Here is a 19765-nt window from a genome sequence, read left to right as displayed (position 1 = left end):
CTGACTCCTCCTCCCCATGTCATTAGTAATTAAATTGGTTTTAGCTTTACTTGTCCCATTCAATAGCTAGTTAATCATGCATAAAAATGTCTTTTAACAGCACATGAAAACAATGGCAGAACTGTTTGGTTTTAGTTAGTTTAAGCTAAGAAAAATCCTAAGCAATTCCAAACAATCTTAGTGTTAGTAATTAGACCTAAGATACTAGAGAACCCTAAGGGGTGGTGTAGTATATATAGTCCTAGGGCGAGTTCATGTATAAACCGAACGTCCTGGGTTCGACACTCCAAATTCACACTATTGTGGCCATTGGATTGGGAAACTTTTCTTTTGAATTACATGAGGTGCAAGTGTTTGTACAAATCATTTCTCTCTTTTTTTTTTTATAATTTTTTTTTTTTTTTATATTTTAGACTACTAGTTAATTATAGGCATGTGAGCATTTAAGATGTGGTAGATTTCCATTTACCATTTGTTCCTCTATTTTACTTCTCTTTTAAGGCTTATATTAATAAATCACATAAACCTATATTTCCAATAGTACAAACCTTTAACTAGTACCCTATTGGCCGGTCACCGACAGTTCCTTGGTCGAGTTCGTCTACAACAACAATTTTCAATCAAGAGATGGCATCAAACTAGGAGGCCATGTATGGATGAAAATATTGATCTCCACTTTATTGAATGAAGTGGGAGATCAAAAGAAGATTTTAGGGCTGAAATCGTGCAATATATGGACTACGGGAAGATCACATTGCTTAAAGAATGTTTAATGCTCAAAGTTGGCAAAAGAATTACTCTGACTATCACCAAAGAGAACTAGAATTTAATGTCGGAGACAAAGTATTCATAAAAATAACAATAATAAAAGGTGTTGAGAGGTTCGAGAAAAAGGGAAGCTAAACCAAAGGTTCATAGCGCCTTTCGAAATTTTAGAAAGAATCGGCATATTAGCTTATTGTGCTGCATTACTAGCAAAATTAGCTACAGTTCACAATTTATTTCAAGTTGTCATGCTGATCAGGAGGTATCTCTTTGACCCTTCTCACACATTGTTCGCGAGTCACTACAAGTTAAGAAAAATCTGACCTATGAAGAAGTACCAATGCAAATGTTGGACCACATGAAGTAGCATGAACTAAGAATGAAGTCAATTTCTTAGTCAAAGTACTATGGTGGAATCATGCAACTGAGGAAGTTATTTGGAATATGTAAGAATAAATGAAGAATAAGTACCCTTGCAATATGGTCGACAAAGCCGTGCATGAATTTAGAGAATGAGATTTTTATAACAATTGAAAGTAAATAGATGAAAATTAGGTACAATGCAAGCAAAATTTTGATGTATTGATCAATATATAAGTTGTACAATTTGAATCCTACTTGACTTACAACCAGCTTGGAAAACAAGATTATAACTTAATAGATTACAACTAATAGAATGCAACTTATCCAAACTTTATCTTCATGATCTTCTATTGATTGATTTTTTTGTCTCTAATATCCCCTGGCCTACTTCTCAATCCGATAAGGTCTGACTAACATACTCTCTCAAGCGAACGGGGAGAGGACAAACCATGAGCTTAAATTAGGCCTTCTGTAAAGATGTATGTTTATCTCCTCGAGAGTGGAAATGGATTGAATCCACGTCTTTATTCAACGTCATTTTACGTATAAAATGAAAGTCAACCTCAATATGTTTGGACCTAACATAAAAAAAAATTAGATTTAAACCATGGGCTAAGTAACTCAGATTGTCACACCATATTGCTGCGCAAGCAAGAAGAGGAGGCTCTCATTTGCATAGCCTTGTAGTCATCTCAGCTCCTTGTCGACTGGTCCCTGCCTGCACTTCTTTGAAATCCAAGAGCATATGTCTCGATTGCTGCATCACAAATGAGGGATGAAGAAGCTGGCCTTTAAAGACAAATTCATTTCTCCTCTGCCAAATCTATGCCGGACAGAATAAGTTTCAATAGATAATTCGTAGGGAATGAAGACAAGAGAATTACCCAAAACACAGAGAAAACGACTTTAATGTTCAATTCAAAATTGTCAAAATCCAAGAAATGACCAAATCAACCAACAAGCCGGGTTGTAATAGCTGAAAAACGACCATATCAAAATTTTATCAAAAATAGCAAAATCTCAACAATCACACCAAAAATAAATACGTAATAAAAGAAGTAATCTGCCAAAAATTTGGCCCTAATCGACTTCAGCATCACTTCCTAAACGATAAATGAAATATTACCATAAAAGGTAAAAAATAACTAAAAATAGGGATTTAGAGGGAAAAATAGTAGAATTTAGCCTCGAAAATGATGCACACTGAACATAGCTAGTGACCAAGATGTGCGCGCCGAAAAGAGCTTTTCGAATTGGGGTCATATGCGTGATTCTGATACTCGAAACTAAAATTATGGCCAAAATATCGAAACGAGCCCAAAACTGCCATAATCAAGGAAATATCACAATTTCCTGCCATTTTTGCGTTGATCTGCCACCTCAAGGTATTTTAGCACAATCAACGTGTAATATGACTTGGATCCTCCTGCTTCAAAATCTTTCTTGCTGTTACAACAAATTCCTCCATAACATCTTGCTCAAAGACTGCAATCATAGATTCAAATAGGCTCTTAACATATTGCAGATAGGGTGCTCTTTTGAATACTCTTAGAACAAAGACTCCAAACATCCCTAATTGTAGAATCCTCTTCCCTTTGGTAGATGGGACAATTGGTGACCCAATGATTTTCTTTTTGAAAAGATTCAGGTTTGTAGACAAAGATTCAAGGCATGCTCTCCACACAAACATCTTTGTAGCATTAGGAATTTTGAGCTTCCACTAGCTGGTCCACTCCTCTTTCTTGGAGACAAACTTTGAAGCTTGCCCTTTTGCTTGATCAATGAGTATTTTTTGTAGATGATAGGCACTCTTTACAGAAAAAATGACCATTAGTAATACATCTCCAAATCAATTTTTCTAGTGTGTTTGAGAGACTAATAAGAATCCTCTTGATAATATTAGCTTCATTGCTAGAGAATATTTCTTCAATAAGTTCCACATTCCATTGCTTAGAATCAGATTTAATAATGGCAGCTACATGAGTATTTGCATCTAGTGTATGAATAGCACTTTGTACTTCGTAGGTTCTAGGTTGAGGTAGTCATTTGTCTTTCCAGATTTTAGCCAGTTGGTCATTTCCAATTTTCCAAAAAGAACATTCTTCCAACAAATGTCCAGCTACAACAATCCTTCTCCAAATAAAAGATGGTCTGGACCTTAGTTTAGCTTGAAACAATAAGGAATGAAGAAAATACTTCAGCTTGAGAATTTGGGCAACAAGAGAATCAAGCCTTTGTATGAGTCTCCAACCTTGTTTGGCTAGCAAAGCCAAATTGTAACATTCCAGGTCACGAAACCCCAAGCCTCCTGCCAGCTTTGCCTTTCCCATTTGACTCCAGGAAATCCAATGGATCTTCCTCTCATTATGTTGTTGGCCCCACCAGTAATGGTGCATCACGCTATTGATTTCTTTAATCAAAGACATTGGGAGTTTGAAGACACCCATATTGAAGTAGGTAGAGCTTGAACTACTAATTTAAGAAGAATTTCCTATTCTTCATGCTAATCCTGCTCCTTACCCTATCCAATATACTTTTGAAAGATTGGTTTCGGGATCTACCAACAAGAGCTAGTAATCCAATGTACTTTTCAAATGAAGAAGAGGATCTAGCACCTGCAATGCTTAGGATAATCTTCTTTGTGTCACTACTAGTATTTGCACTGAATTGAATAGAAGTCTTTTATTTATTGAGTCTTTGTCCAGATGCTTTCTCATAGATGTTGAGAATATCTATCAACTTGCTCCACTCCAATGAATTTGCTCTACAAAATAGCAAGCTATCATCTGCAAAAAAGAGGTGGTTAATACATAATTTACCTCTGGCAATGGGGATGCCAGTGATCATCCTTGATGCTTATGCCTGATTGAGAAGTGTGCTTAGAGCTTCAGAGCAGAGAATAAAAAGGTAGGGTGAGAGAGGATCACCCTACCTAATTCCTCTTGTTGGCTTAAAAGAACATTGATGGGAATCATTTATGAGAACTGGATAGGAAACAGAAATAATATATCTCATCACCATATCAATCCATCTGCCATTAAAACCCATCCTCCCATAATAGCTCTTAAGAAACCGCACTCCACTCTATCATATGCCTTATTTATGTTAAGTTTCAATGCCATAAAACCTAAATGACTTGAAAGTCTGTTATTCATATAGTGAATAGCCACATAAGCTACAATAACATTATTCGTGATTAATCTTCCTGGCACAAAAACACTTTGTGTGGGAGAGATAATATCAGGTCATATATTCTTCAACATGTTGGCCAAAACTTTTGAGATAACCTTATAAAGGACATTACATAAGGAGATTGGCCTGAAATCATAAACTTTCTTAGGGTTTTTAACTTTTGGAATCAACACAATGTATGTCTCATTAATATGTGCTAACTCACTAGAAGAATTGAGAAACTCAAGTGCAGCTTCACTCACAGCATTTCCAACAATGTTCCAGTGAGCTTGGAAGAAAGCTGCAGGGAAACCATCTAGCCTAGGGAAACTCATGTGATTCATCTGAAAAATGGCCTCTTAAATTTATGCTGCTGTAAATTTTTTGTTAGGGTTGAGTTCATCTCCTCAGTCACTTTTGGGGTCATAGAGCTAAGACATTCTTCAATTCCTTCAGGCTTGAAGGATGAGAAGAATTCCTGATAAAACTGGTAGAATACCTCTGAAATCTCATCAGGAGTTGTAGCTACTGAGCCATCCTCACTAACAATCCTTTTGATGGTATTAGTCTGCCTCATTTGGTTAGCACACATACGGTAAAATTTAGTATTTCTATCACCATCTTTTAACTTTTGCTCTTTGAAGGTCTTAAATGTTATTTCATATTAATGCCTCCTAAATTATATTTCTGGCTCTTTCGATCCTTGATCGTCTCATTAAGTTTTAAGTTGGGGTTTAAGATGTAGAATTTATAACCACAGAAATAGATTTATTTAGCACAGTACCCTTTGGCACAAAATTTAGAATATAACTAATTCATCATTTTTTTTTTCATTAATAATGGTGATAAAGTGTTGAGACAAAAGAAATAAAGAATGCAATCTCTACAGCTATAAAGTAAGAATTATATGGCCAACAAAACAAAGCAACTAACCGGAAAAACATGTCCACTCACCTCATTAGATAGAATAATACAAAGTGTGAAGTGAAAATATCATTTTCAGTTTGAGCAATATTAGGAGTCCGAAGCTTGATTTGATTTCTATTCATAAGTTAGTCATGTGGAGTACAAACGCTGCATATTGCTAATATGGCAAGATTTAGTTTATAAGATAATTTTCACATTAATGATGTTGATGGTGTATTGTTCTTTATACCAACTTATGAATAGAATGACTCTTAGGCCTTGTTTGTGTAACAATGTATTCTAAGTTATTATTAAATATTTTCTTCCCAAACATTAATACTCAACCCCAAATATTTTTTAATTTAAAATCTTTAAATTTTTCATTTAATCATTATCTAATATAAAACTCGATACAATTTTCATAAACTACCAAACAAAACATAAAAACATTAATACAGCTTTTTTAAATTTTAAAATAAAAATAATATAAAATAATTTTTTAACTTTATAATATTTTTATTTAAATTTTTCTTTCTCACCTTCCAAAACTCAATAAAACATCTTTAACATGACTTCAATTAACACCCCGATCCTTTACAACAATCACAATAAAAATAAAAATAAAAATAAAAAACAGAAATAAGTTTAGATTAAGGGTACGTTTGGTTACTAAATACCTCTCAACTCATCTCAACTCATCATTACAACTTTTTCAAATTTCAACACAAAATATAATAAACAATTCAATTTTTTCAAATTTTAAAATAATAATAATATTAAAAAATAATATTCTAACAATATTTTATCATCTCAACTCAATTCAACTCAACTCACTTTAACATCCAAATGCAACCTAAGAGCTCTGGTTTTGGACACTTAGGCTTCGTTTGGATCATCAGCTCATTTCAACTCATCTCAACTCATCATTATAATTTTTTCAAATTCCAACACAAAATATAATAAATAATTCAACTTTTTTAAATTCTAAAATAATAATAATATTAAAAAATAATATTTTAATAATATTTTATCATCTCAACTTAACTCAATTAAATTCATTTTAATATTTAAACGCAGCCTTAAAAAAAAAAAAAAAAAAAAGTAGAATGTTAATCTGCGCCAGTGCAAGGATTATTGCACATCAAAATTACAAATGGTCTGTCACTGTCAGACCCGTTATCGACAGGAGGGCGCCACCCCCTACCATAGTCGAACAATCTATAATCATTGAACCATCTCCTTGATTTATCTTTAATCATTAATGTTTGTTCTTGGTCATCCACCAGTGGTCCAACCTATAATTTGCCTAAATGAAACAAGACTTTGAGGTTGTCTGGGCCAGAAGGCATAATAAAGCTTAGAAATGAAACAACAAAAAAATTATAGGAATCCTGTTTGCAGTTTTACAGTCTTCACGTCTCGTGTATTTTTTTTTTTTTAATAAATCTACGATTCATATAAAAAAAATATTTTTTATTAAATAATATTTTTTTTTAAAATAAAATACACTAGACTTAGATATCTTAAGAATATATTATTCGTTTGGATACAAAAATAATCTCACTTCATCTCATCTCTTACTTCGTCTCATCATTATATCTTTTTTAAATTCTCATAAATATAATAAACAATTCAATTTTTTTAAATTTTAAAATAATAATAATATTAAAAAATAATATTTTATTCAACTCATTTAAAATCATCTCATTTCATCACATCATCCAAATCAGATATATTTCTCCTTATAAAATGTATTTGTATTTGTATCATTTATCAAAAGTTAACACCTTTTACCTTTTTTTTTTTAATATATTTTTTTTTATTGTTAGTACGTTCGCTTATTTCTTCCTCGAAAGTTTTATGCTGCAGACGAATCTCATTCACACATCTCTCTCTCTCTCTCTCTAAACAGCAATATTCTGGTTGGAGTGCAATTGAAGTTGAAGGTAGTCAGTCATGGAGGTCAAGAAACCAGACGACTACCAAAAAAGCAGCACTGATCATCTGGTCCTCGACATCGACCAGCCAAATTCCAAGAATATCAAACAATCTTTCCAGACAGACTCCGATGATCCAGTCTCCCAATGCCAAGCAAGACCCAAGATCCTCAGACGCCTAAACTTTTCCAAACCCAAGTCCCGGTTTGAGGAGATCAACTACCCCCTCCCACCACGAACCATCCTTGAATCCGACGAACTCCAACCATTAAACACCCACGAAAACTTATCGTCGACGGACGAAGACGACGACGACGACGACGACTGGTATGGAAACGAGGAAGAAAACGGGGAAGATGAAACACAAGGCAAGGACAGAAAGAAAAAGAAAAGAAAGATCAACAAGAGGGCTTGATTGAATGGATATTGTTCTTCTTTATAATGACTTGCCTGGTTTGCTCTCTCACCCTAAACTCCGTCAAAAACAAGAAGAAATGGGGTTTGGAGATATGGAAATGGTGCCTGATGGTCATGGTCATCTTCTGCGGACGCCTTGTCTCCGGATGGGTGGTCGGTTTTCTCGCCTTCCTCATCGAGCGCAACTTCATGCTCAGAGAAAAGGTCCTATATTTTGTCTACGGTTTGCGCAAGAGCTTCCGAAACTGTGTTTGGCTAGGCCTAGTTTTAGTAGCATGGATGATCATGTTCCCTAACGTTCAAGAACACAACAAGTTTCTCAAGAAAGTGTTACGGGCTCTAATCGCCGTGCTCATCGGTGCAACCATCTGGCTGCTAAAGATCTTATTCGTAAAGGTCCTGGCCTCGTCCTTCCATGTTGCTACGTTCTTCGATCGCATGAAAGAAAGCGTTTTCCACCATTACATATTGGAAACGCTTTCTGGGCCGCCTCTGGACGAGGACGAGAGGGTACTGCCCCAACGTCGCCGTCTGCAGGCATCAAAGACCCTGCCGGCGCGGAAGATCGACATGGAGAGGCTGAGGAAGCTTAGCTTGGAGGGCAGGCCGACGGCGTGGAGCATGAAGAGGCTGGTGAGCCACGTGATGTCTTCAGGATTGTCGACCATTTCTAGAACTGTTGATGATTTTGGGAAGGCTGAGTCGGAGATTACCAGTGAAAGGGAGGCGAGGAACTGTGCTAAGAGGATATTCAAGAACATTGCTGCAAAGCCTGGTGCCAAGTGAGTTTACTTTCTTAACAATGCTAAGTTTAAGATTTTTGAAAAAAATAGACCAATTACAAAAATAGCAATGCTAGCTAAATAATATAGTCAAGTATTGTGTAATTTTTTTAAAAGAATGAGATCCATTATTAGAAAGTTGGTTTTTTTCATATGGGTCTCAGGATATTTTTTTTTTCAAAAGAATTACGTAATACTTGCACACTTCACGACTGTAAATATCATTTCTAATTACAAAATATAACTCTTTTAAAAAAATTATACGAAAGTTATATATCCTAAATTCACAAAAATCAATATCATATGTTTTTTTAAATAGTAATAAATATTATATGTTGGCCCTTTCTAGCTACGTTGCTTGGCATAGATCATCGTGCGTGGTAGGGGTGTATTCATTTTAGTTTGGTTCAATTTTAAACAAATTTTGAAATCAAATCGAAATATACTGGTTTTGAAAACTTACGTATTGATATAGACCGATTTATTATTGAAACAGAAACTTTCGATTTTTTCAATTTCGGTCTGCTTCGGTCTGATTTACCGTTTACACATGTGACACTATATATGTTGAGACTTGAGAGCCAATTCCTCTATTAATACTTGTTCTAAATAAGTTTATTGTTTACACGTATGACACTACATAGAATTTCATATTATATTAATTTTATATTAGAAGATTAAAATTCATATGTTACATCAAATGTTTTATTAAAAATTATTAGATTAATTTTTAATATAAAATATATAAAAAATATATCTAAATTATATTTTATTATATTATATTTTTATAAAATATAAAAATAATAAAATGTTCTCGTAATTATAATAAAATATCTTGTCATCTATGAAAAAAGAAGTATTAAAAGGTTATTTATCTATAGAAATTAAATGCAATTTTCTCGCAACAGAACATTGCTAATTAAATAAAATAACCCTGTAAACCAAACATTTGTCTTGATTAAATCATGCTAACGAGAAGCGCGCGCGTACATGGTCCTCCATTGAGCGTGACGAAAAGGGTGATGACAACTATTTCCATCGGGGAAATCAACATGAAATCTAGCATGAAGATAGAAAAAGAGTAATATTTATTAAATATTTCATTTCTCCTCTCCCAAAAGATATGCGAATTCCAACTTAGACTAATCAACCTTCGCATGCCAATAGAATGTGCTGACCTGCATTCTAGATTGATCATCCTTTTGAGGATGTGCAAGGGAACCCTCCACCCATCATCTTAATGATCATCATAATTAAGTTCATGATTCACATTTAACTTGTCACAACGTGCATGGATGTGTGTGTGTGTATATATATATATATATATAGCTGACATATATAGTAATCCTCCTTTTTGAAATGTTTATTCATCAATTCCTCTTAATTATGTGTCACAGATATATAAAAGAGGAAGATTTACTGAGGTTTTTGCATAGCGAGGAGGTTAACACTATATTTCCACTGTTTCAAGGAGCAGTCGACGCTGAAAGAATCACGAAGTCTTCATTCAGAAACTGGGTGGTAAGATTCTACGTACATGCTTATAATCCTATTACATTGTTGTCATGACCTAAACCCTAAAGGGCATGCATACATCGTTGCTACTACTGTCTTTAAGTCCTATAAACTGCATTTTACATCTGATCCTGGCCTGCCATTGACTTCCCTGGTAATTTGTGACACCTAGGAGTACGATAGAGAAAGAAATTGAATTCTTATAATTTATTTTCGACCAGACATTTGTTTCTCGAAATAGGAAGAAAAGAAAAAAAAGAAACATATATTGCTAATACTTGTAGAATTGTTAGGTCCATGCCTACATTGAACGGAAAGCTTTAGCCCACTCCCTGAATGATACAAAGACGGCTGTCCAGCAACTACACAAGTTGGCAAGCGCAGTGGTTGTTGTGATTATCACTGTGGTATCTCTACTGGTAATGGGTTTGGCCACAACCAAGGTTATATTTGTTGTTACATCTCAGCTACTGCTCGTGGTGTTCATGTTCCAAAACATGTGCAAAACTATGTTTAAGTCTATCATTTTTGTGTTCGTGATGCACCCTTTCGACGTCGGTGATCGTTGTGTTGTTGAAGGCGTACAAGTAAGTAAATATTGTATATATTTCTTATGATTAGGCATACTTTTACTGTGAAAACAAAAGTACAATTTGTGGGGTTATTTTTCATCCTTATCACCATGGTTATCTCTCTGTTTTGTGTGTAGATGATTGTTGAAGAGATGAATATTCTGACGATAGTGTTTTTACGATATGATAATGAGAAAATATATTACCCAAATGCTGTTCTTCTCACAAAGCCAATCAGCAATTTCAGAAGAAGTCCAGACATGGCAGATTGTATTGATTTCAGCATTGATGTGTCGACGCCTGCTGATGATATTACTGCCCTTAAGAAGGCCATACAATCGTAAGTAATATATATTTATTGCATCTACCTTCAATATCTTAGCATTGGACAGATTGTTTATAGAAAGGTGAACAATCATAAAGCTTGGACTTTGACCATAACCAACTATCTGGTATAGAAGTTGAACGTCATTGAGTTTTCCACTCCTCGTCAGAGTGGTCCTGAAATATTTAATTAATTTAGCAAGTTAGGGTTTAAACTCAGAACTTATATTCTAATATATACCAAGTGAAACCAATTATTTTAAAAAATTAAATTAATGGGAAGATTATGTAGATTTAGTTATTTATATTATATCCTTAACACTATGTTTCTACAGGTCTCCATATTCTCTGTATCGTTCACGGTATCTTGATGTGTACAATGTAAATAAGAAGGTTGGTAAATATGTTTTCTTTTTTTATTTCAAAAAATCTACACAACCTCCACACACCACACTTTTTTTAATTTTTATTATTTTTTTCTTTCATCAAATATTTAATATATGAATAATGAATAGAAGAATTGAATTAATTTAAAAAGAATAATCTTAAAAAATATATTAAAAAATTATATATATATATATATATATATAATATCTTTGCCATCCGTATTGATTACTAATGGTTATAGTTGTGAATTAAAGTTTAGCTATTGTGTGAAAAACGTTGGTGCTGGATGCAGATATATTGAGAGTAAGCCGAAGCATTGGAGCCCAAAACATTCAGTACTGGTCAAGGAGATCATCGAGAATGTCAACAAGATCATGAAGATGTCTCTATGCGTTCAACACACCATGAACCATCAGAATTATGGGGAAAAGAATAGTCGAAGATCAGAGCTAGTCTTGGAATTAAAGAGGATTTTTGAAATCCTTAGAATACGATACCACCTACTTCCTCAAGAGATAAATGTTACACAATTCAACGTTACCAACGGGAGAATGTCGTTTCCGTTCTCCTAGACATATATACGTTCCTCTTTATAGTGTTGTCCTTGGCCAGTTCTAGTCTCCCATTCTCCTTCTTCCCTTGCATTTTCTCAGAGAATTTAAAGCTCCCAAGTTCTCCTTCTTCCCTTCCATTTCCTCAGAGAACTTAAAGCTCCCAAAGAGTTTTATACTCTGTAGTCTTAAAGATGTGATATTCTACTATCTCACAAAAAAATTACACGATATTTATGCATGTGGATTTTTTAGGTTTTATTTCACCGCATCTACCTAACTCATCATTTTGTATGGTAGAAGGTGCACCAAGATGTGTACTCTCTTGACTCCATATATAGTGATCTTAAAACCAAATAATGATCCTAAAACCAAATAACAATGATTTTAAAAAAGACTTTGAAACTAAGATGATGTTGTGTTTGAGGCATAGTATGTTGCATTGAAGGTGCATAAAGGTTTGTTTTCTCAACGGGCTTCTGTTTAGAATGCATAGACACATAAAGTTCTAAATCAAATAAATTAAATCAGTCTCGAAACAAATGAAATACACTGAAAGCCAACCTGATTTGTTTTTTGTCTTCAATCTATTAAGAGTCTTTTTCATAGCATAGACTTTTCACTTAGATTCCTACCCTTGCTTCAGACAACTAAGGGGTTAAGCACTTTATTGCTTCCCTTGAATCACTGGGGCATGCATCAACGGGGTTATGAGACATTCTGTTGCCACTGCATTGTTCTCCACTATGTACAAAGTCAATTTTCAACATATCCAAATGTCCTGTTAGTATCTTGCAACTTTCCACACTTTGTGATGCCGACAATGCAATTTCAGAAAATGCCTTTGTGAATTTATCATATCTTTTTAGCTTTTACTTCAGGATTATCCATCATATCCTCATAACTACTATTTAGTAGAGTATATCTCCTTTTTAGGTCCTTCTTCCAACGATAAAAAATGTAATTTGAGGGTAACAATGTCTTATCAAGAATTGTCAGGACACACAAGGCATGCCTACACATTATTCTCATGAATCCAGACAATCTAAAATTGCATTTAACAACAAAATCATTCTCAATGTATGAAACCCAAAACATCACTCGTTTAATGTATCCATCTACAACTTTCACCTCGTCAGTAACCTTATAAGTGTGGACTGGATCTTCACAATTGACTAAGAAAGGTTGACAATATAAAAACTTGTAGAACGCATCTTGAACTTCTTTGAACATTACATTAGAGTACAGTGATTGGAATTGCTTCTTAATCGAGTAGTGGGTTATACATGAAAATTGGATATGGAAGGAGCTAAAGCTTGTTGTTGTCTCATTCTTTGCTTTTATTTTCAAAGCATTGTCATGTTGCTTGACAAATTGCTTCAAAGAGGTCTTTGAGTTAACATAATCATCAAAGATTGTGTTCAGACTTTCGCTTCATTGTGTCGTCGATATCCTGGCTCAAAATGTATTTTTCACATATGCGGGCAACCACTTACGCCTTTCCCCATATAACGAATCAGTATCATGTAGATTGAAGGTGCCAAGCATCGTGTTCCATTTGTCTTCAATTCCTCGAACGTCAAAGAGTTGTAAACACAATTATGAATCCAAGCTTGAATTGCTTCATATTGAGAGTGTGAGACAATTTTTCAAGCCTTCTTTATGTGATTGAATCCATTTTCTTGTTGCATCTAAAAATCTAGCATTCTTTGGACTCAATAAATGCGCATCTTCAAGCATAACAATAGAAAGTACATATCTTCCATCGAGACAGAGAGTTGCATTAATTTTTATTTTACATCCCACTCTTTCAATTAGTCTTGGCCTAAAGACATTAGAACTCGAAGATTTTTCCTAGCCTTATTGAATGCAAGCAAGGTTGTGGCACCCTGTTGCTCATAAAAGTTTAGGCGATGATTCAGGATGCCAATGGTGTTAGCCAATAGTCAATACCTAAAAGGGAATCGAACTAGTGGTTTAATTTTCTAGAGGGAAAGATATTTATCTATGAAATCGCATCAAAAATTTAAGCAGAATACGTTGTGGTGATAACGTTGTTAAGTACCAGAATACTAATCTTCACAACAAAAGGGGCATTTTGCCTATGGCACCCTGTTCCTCATGAAGATCTAGGCGAGGATTCGTGGTGTCAAGGATACTAGCCAATGTCCAATACTTTAGAGGGAATTGAACTAGACATGTAATTTTTTAGAGGGAAGTAGATGTGAAGAATATATACTTATGCAATCGCAGTGAAAATTTAAGCAGAATACGTTGTGGTGACTACACTAGCTGCTAAGTACCAGAATACTAATCTTTACAACAAAAGGGGTCTCTACCTTTCCTTAAATATCAAGATATGACAATATCCAAATGTACATAAATTTAGTCAGCTTAAAGTGCCAGATTGATTACAAGTCATCACGTGACTTAACATTTTATATTTTAATGGAAGGTACAGGAATGCTATGGCGACTACTAGTTTCCATACTCAGGACTTGGGCGGGTTTGACTCTTCTTCCTCGGGTGTCACGCCGGGTCTAGATCTGAATCAAAATCTATGATCTCATGAATGAAACCATAGGTAGGTTAAACAGCTATGACAAGAATGTTAACGAGAAATAATACTACTGATACTATGAACACTTTTATGAAAAGTTAGACGGACAGGTATATGCGCGGCAAGGAATCACCCACACTCTTACAACTACATGCATCCTTAATCATAGTGGGGAATCACCCTCTAAGATAGCACATGTACATACACGACATGTAGTTGAGCAAAAGACTGATTTGCTCTATAGATCCACCCTTGTGGGTCTTCACCATTGAACTTAGGAAAATCCAAATGAATTGCACGCGTTTGAATGGCCCCATGTTCTTCAAATAATGTATTAACTATTTTTTTGTTGATTCTTCTGTACCATTCTCAAGTTGTTTCTCCTTGCCACAGACCAATGATTCCACATTCCTTACTACTGCCTAGAGTTGCTGAGCTAATCTATCCATGACCAGTTGCAAGGAAGCTTGATTCCTTTGCTGCACCTTTTGTGCCTGTTTGATTCTTGCTATGGACTTTGCAAGTTGAGAGTAATGCATACCTATTCGCATAAAAATATATTTGGAAGTGCACAAAATCATAACAAGTAGTAAAATATTTTTAAGAAAACGAATATCGAATCCACAGAGAATAATTATGCTATTGAGTATTGAAATTAACTAAATTAATTACTATTCGGAAAATCGAAATGTGAAGAATGGATTATCTAAATTAAACTGAAGAAAATAGCGTCAAAATTAAGATTTTAAAGATAATAAGAATAAATCTAGAGCGTTTATTTCACCTAACAAATCCCACACAATTTATTCTTCATTGTTATAGAATTCCAATTATTTCAAGTTGATGATAAAATTCCCATAACTATTCAATATTTTCTCTCGAACAATACCAAAAATATCTCTAACTAATAACTCTATATCTCTATGTGAATTTAACTAATTGGAGACTCATTAAGTCCTTTGAATATTTCAGAAAAATTACACTAATCGAGGTAAAGTATCTCTACTTTCGTTCAACTAATATTGTTTAATCCTAGAGCTTTAATTACAAATCACTTCTCGATCTCATTATGATTCAATAGATCGAACAATAATTAGCTAGAAAATTGCAAGCGTTAAGAACAATGATTAAACACTCAATCATGAAAATATTAAAATAAAATAACTTAGAATATAAATTGTGTATTCAATGCTAGACTACATCAAAATTCTAGAAAATAGAATTTGTTTATAATGAAACTGAAAAGAAAAATAATAAAACCAATATTCTTCATTGGAGTTAGTTGATGAAGCATGTGGCTCTCGCTTCTACTCCCCATATCCACCTCCTTGAAAGAACCTCAAATGATAAACTTTGAATTATTGAAATCTAAAACTCAGACTCTCTAAAAAACTCATAACCCCGTATTCATCCCACAATACGGGATTAAATAGATGTCAAAATTCAAATCCAGAGACAAGATAAATGCGGCTACAATCTAGCCTAAAGATCTAAAAAAATAGTTTCTAAAGATAAAAGTTAACATAAAAGGAATTATCCGAAGAATAACAGAATTATCTAAAATAGAAGATTCAGTGGTATGCAGCTTGATTTACAGAGTTCGGGAGGATTTGGTGATCGGTATATTGATTGATTGCAGAACTCGGAAGGGTCCCACCGAGTAGATGTTGTGTGCGTTGAATATAACTGGTCTCCTTGCCTTTCGAGAGTAAAAACTCTTGATCGGAATGATAGAACCCTCTCACCAACTAAGAGAGAAGACTCCTCATTGGGATGATAGAACCCTCTTGCCAACCTGCCAAGCGGTAAAGCTGCTCGCCTTTGCTAGTTATTCCCACGATGTCGTTTAGGTTGGTCGTTTAGACTAGTCACCCGGAGCCTTGCGGTAAGTCTTCTCGCCAAAAAGGTAAAATATTTCGCTTATCGTCTAACTCTTGTTGCCAATTTTGGTCATGCGTCCCCTCACCTAAAACTTCTTGGTTCTCTTCAGATCTCACTGCCTCTCATCGGTTTGGATCCGTAGTCTATTCTTTTATACCAAAATGCTCTCATTTCACACCAAATCTCGTTGTCTCTCATCGCCCTCGAGCAAAGAAGAAAATAAAGACAATTAAAACAAGCATTGGTTTGATTTATAAAATTTATTACCTTAAAGATTGCCTAAAGTCTATAATTCAAATGGATCATTCAAGATCAATCAAGTCCAAAAGTTAATTCAAAACTCAATTCCACCGCATTATCCATCCCACATTCATGCAAACCTATCACTCTCACTTCATCATTAACTTCCCGGATAGTTTTATGCAAACAAGTAAATAAATAATGGATCTCTAAACACTCCATAGGCTTACTTTTCAAATCACTCTTCACTCATGTAGAATAGAAACTATCACCTAGATCTTTATTAAACTTGTAATGTATGGCTAGGGTGAGGGCTACAAAGAAAATGTATGATTCAAACAAAGCAAGAGAACTTAAGTTTGAACACCAACAGAACAAATAGAGCATTCTCACTTCTAATATCTCTTCTCAATCATTGTAAATCTCTCAACATAACTCTCTTCATTGTACTTTCAGTTATCTCTCTCTTTACCCGTCTATTCGATAGGTTGGACATTTTCTTTTCTTTTCTTTTCTTTTTTTTTTCATGAAATTATTCCATACCTTTTCAACTGCCTTTGTGAATGACTCTCGTCAGCCTTTTCTTATTGGCCACACAGTAGACGAGTTGAATTTTCACACCCTCAAACTTATGATTTTGATAATATGGTTATAATTAACTTTACTTGTAGACCTTCTACCTCTCTTGCCTTTCATGCACTTGTGAGTCTGTGACTTTGTGTAAACTTAGTTCTCTTAAAAGGTAAGGAAATCAGTGTTTAAGCTCAAATAGGGCAGAGAATATGAGGTTTACAAGAAAGAAAAATATTAGGCCAAAATATAATTCAATAAAGCTCAAATGGGTGATTAGGGATAAAGAAATTAAACAGGTAACCTTGAAAAGCTCAATCGGTCCAAAGCATGTCTTAATCATTTTCCCAGTAAAGGGTTTCATCTTGAGTGTAATCAAACAAGTTTTAGAGTAAGTTGAGACCACTCAAATTCACAAAATTCACATAAAATTTCTCTAGGTACTAAAAAATGATTAATGATGATAAGAAGCATTCATTGAACATAAAAGATATCAAATTAAGTAAGATCAAGTAAATAATTAACAACTAGACTTAAGTAATGAGAATTTTTCCTAAAAATTATAATCAATTTCAATTATAATCTTATCATAGGCTTTTTATTCATCAAACCATACTGTTTTTATCATCATCATCATCATTATTATTATTATTTTAAATAAAATAATATCCTTTCCCTCCAAACTTATATATCACATTGTCCTCAATGGGAAAAAGGAAGAAAAACTAGAGCAAAGAATGAGAGAAGGTAAGAGATTCTCTCCTGATTGTGTCCAGTGATGCCAATTGAATATTTTCCTTGAAGGTGCAACTGTGTACTCCTTGGAGATCTCCTCGACTCTTTGTTCCTACAAGATGAAAGTAAAGCAATAATATTAAGCAAAAGAAATCAAATAAAATAAAAACTTGGGTTGCCTTCCAAAAGTACTTTATTTGAAGTCTACAGCTAGACATTGTCCTCTCATAATTTATTATTGGCGAGATCAATGGAACACTTTTCTGAGTTAAAGTCTCCATCCACATGGGGTTTTAATCGCTGTTCATTTACTTTAAATGTGTCTTTTGTCTCGTGATGGACTTCAACCACTCCATAGGGAAAAACACAGGTCACCACAAAAGGTCGTGACCACCGAGAGCACAGCTTTCCTGGGAAGAGTCGAAGTCTTGAGTTAAATAATAGAACTTTCTGCTCGACTTCAAATTTCCTTCTCAAAATATGTTTATCGTGCCATCTTTTAGTTTTATTTTTGTAAATCCGAGCATTCTCATAAGCATTATTACGGAACTCATCCATCTTGTTGATTTGCAATATTGTCTTCTCGCCAGCCGCTTGTAAATCAAAGTTCAGTATTCTCGTTGCTCAATAGGCATTGTGTTCTAGCTCCATGGGTAGATGAAAGGCCTTTCCATAAACGAGCCGATAAAGCGACATCCCGATCGGTGTTTTGAATGCTGTCATAGGCCCATTGCACATCATCTAATCTTCTCACTTAGTCTATCCAAGAGACACAATCTTCTCCAATATGCGCATCAGCTCCTAATTAGACACCTCAACCTGGCCGCTTGTTTGAGGATGGTATGGTGTCTTCACGTGATGGGTAACTCCATACTTAGTCAGTAGTGCTTCAGATTGGCAATTACAAAAATGCTTCCCGTCATCACTGATTATGGCCCTTGGAGTGCCGAATTGGGAGAAGATGTTCTTCCGGAGGAAATTCACTACGACCCTCACATCATTGGTCGGTTAGGCAACCGCTTCCATCCATTTGGAGACATAATCTACAGCAACCTAAATAAATTATTAGAATATAAGGATGGAAAATGACTCATGAAATCTATACCCCAAACATCAAATAATTCAATCACTAAAATATTGTTTAAAGGCATCTCATGTTTTATAGAAATGTTGCCATCCTTTTAACAATGATCATATAAATTAACAAAATTAAAAGAGTCTTTAAAAATAGTCTGCCAATAAAAGCCACATTGTAAAACTTTCGCTACTGTTTTTGCTCCACTAAAGTGGCCGCCCGCTTCCAATTAGTGCTAACGTATGAGTATGCTCTTCATCTTCTCCTCAAGCACACATCTCCTGATTATCTGGTCCGTGCAATGCCGGTATAGAAAAAGTTCCTCCCAAAAATAATATTTCAAGTCGGAGAAGAACTTCTTCTTTTATTAATATGTCATCTCGGCCGGTAGAATTTTGAACACCAAATAATTTACCATGTCAGCATACCATAGAATAAATTGTATAGCCATTAATTGATCGTCTGGGAAGGTCTCATTAATTGAGAATTTCTCCTCACTAGCCACCTCTTTAAGTTTAAGACGAGATAAGTGGTCGACTACTACATTCTCAGTACGTTTTTTATCTTTTATTTCCAAATCGAACTCTTGTAATAGCAAAATCCATCTTAACAGTCTTGGTTTGACTTTCCTCTTCGATAACAAGTATTTTAGAGCTGAGTAATCGGTGTATACGACTACTTTTGAACCTATCAAATAAGAACGAAATTTGTCAAAGGCAAATACAACTGCTAACAATTCTTTTTTAGTAGTAGCATAATTAAGTTGAGCTTCAATTAAGGTCCAACTTACATAATAAATAACATGAAAAATTTTATCTTTTCTCTACCCCTAAACAGCCCCTTAGTATAATCGCTAGTGTCACACATCAATTCAAAAGGTAAATTCCAATCCGGTGATACAATGATATGTGGTGAAATTAATTTATTTTTCAATGTTTCAAAACCATGCAAGCATTCATCAGAAAGTTCAAACCGAGTATCTTTAATCAACATATTGCATAGAGGTTTAGTAAT

At 34.5% G+C, this 19765-nt stretch overlaps 1 protein-coding gene across 1 annotated transcript; it reads left to right on the top strand.

The window, feature by feature from the left end:
- The first annotated feature begins 7094 nt into the window (after window positions 1-7094).
- LOC121251724 (mechanosensitive ion channel protein 10-like) lies at window positions 7095-11948 on the top strand. The gene is given in 7 exon segments (XM_041151064.1): window positions 7095-7552; window positions 7555-8341; window positions 9739-9862; window positions 10150-10443; window positions 10566-10768; window positions 11432-11764; window positions 11812-11948. Coding segments are annotated over 6 exon segments (2079 nt in total). The 5' UTR covers window positions 7095-7161; the 3' UTR covers window positions 11712-11764; window positions 11812-11948.
- The last annotated feature ends 7817 nt before the right edge of the window (window positions 11949-19765 follow it).

Source organism: Juglans microcarpa x Juglans regia, chromosome 1D (genome assembly GCF_004785595.1).
Source record: "Juglans microcarpa x Juglans regia isolate MS1-56 chromosome 1D, Jm3101_v1.0, whole genome shotgun sequence".
Classification (NCBI taxonomy): Eukaryota; Viridiplantae; Streptophyta; class Magnoliopsida; order Fagales; family Juglandaceae; genus Juglans; species Juglans microcarpa x Juglans regia.
The sequence above is the reverse complement of the archived record's forward strand: the minus strand, read 5'-3'. Positions and strand labels throughout refer to the sequence as shown.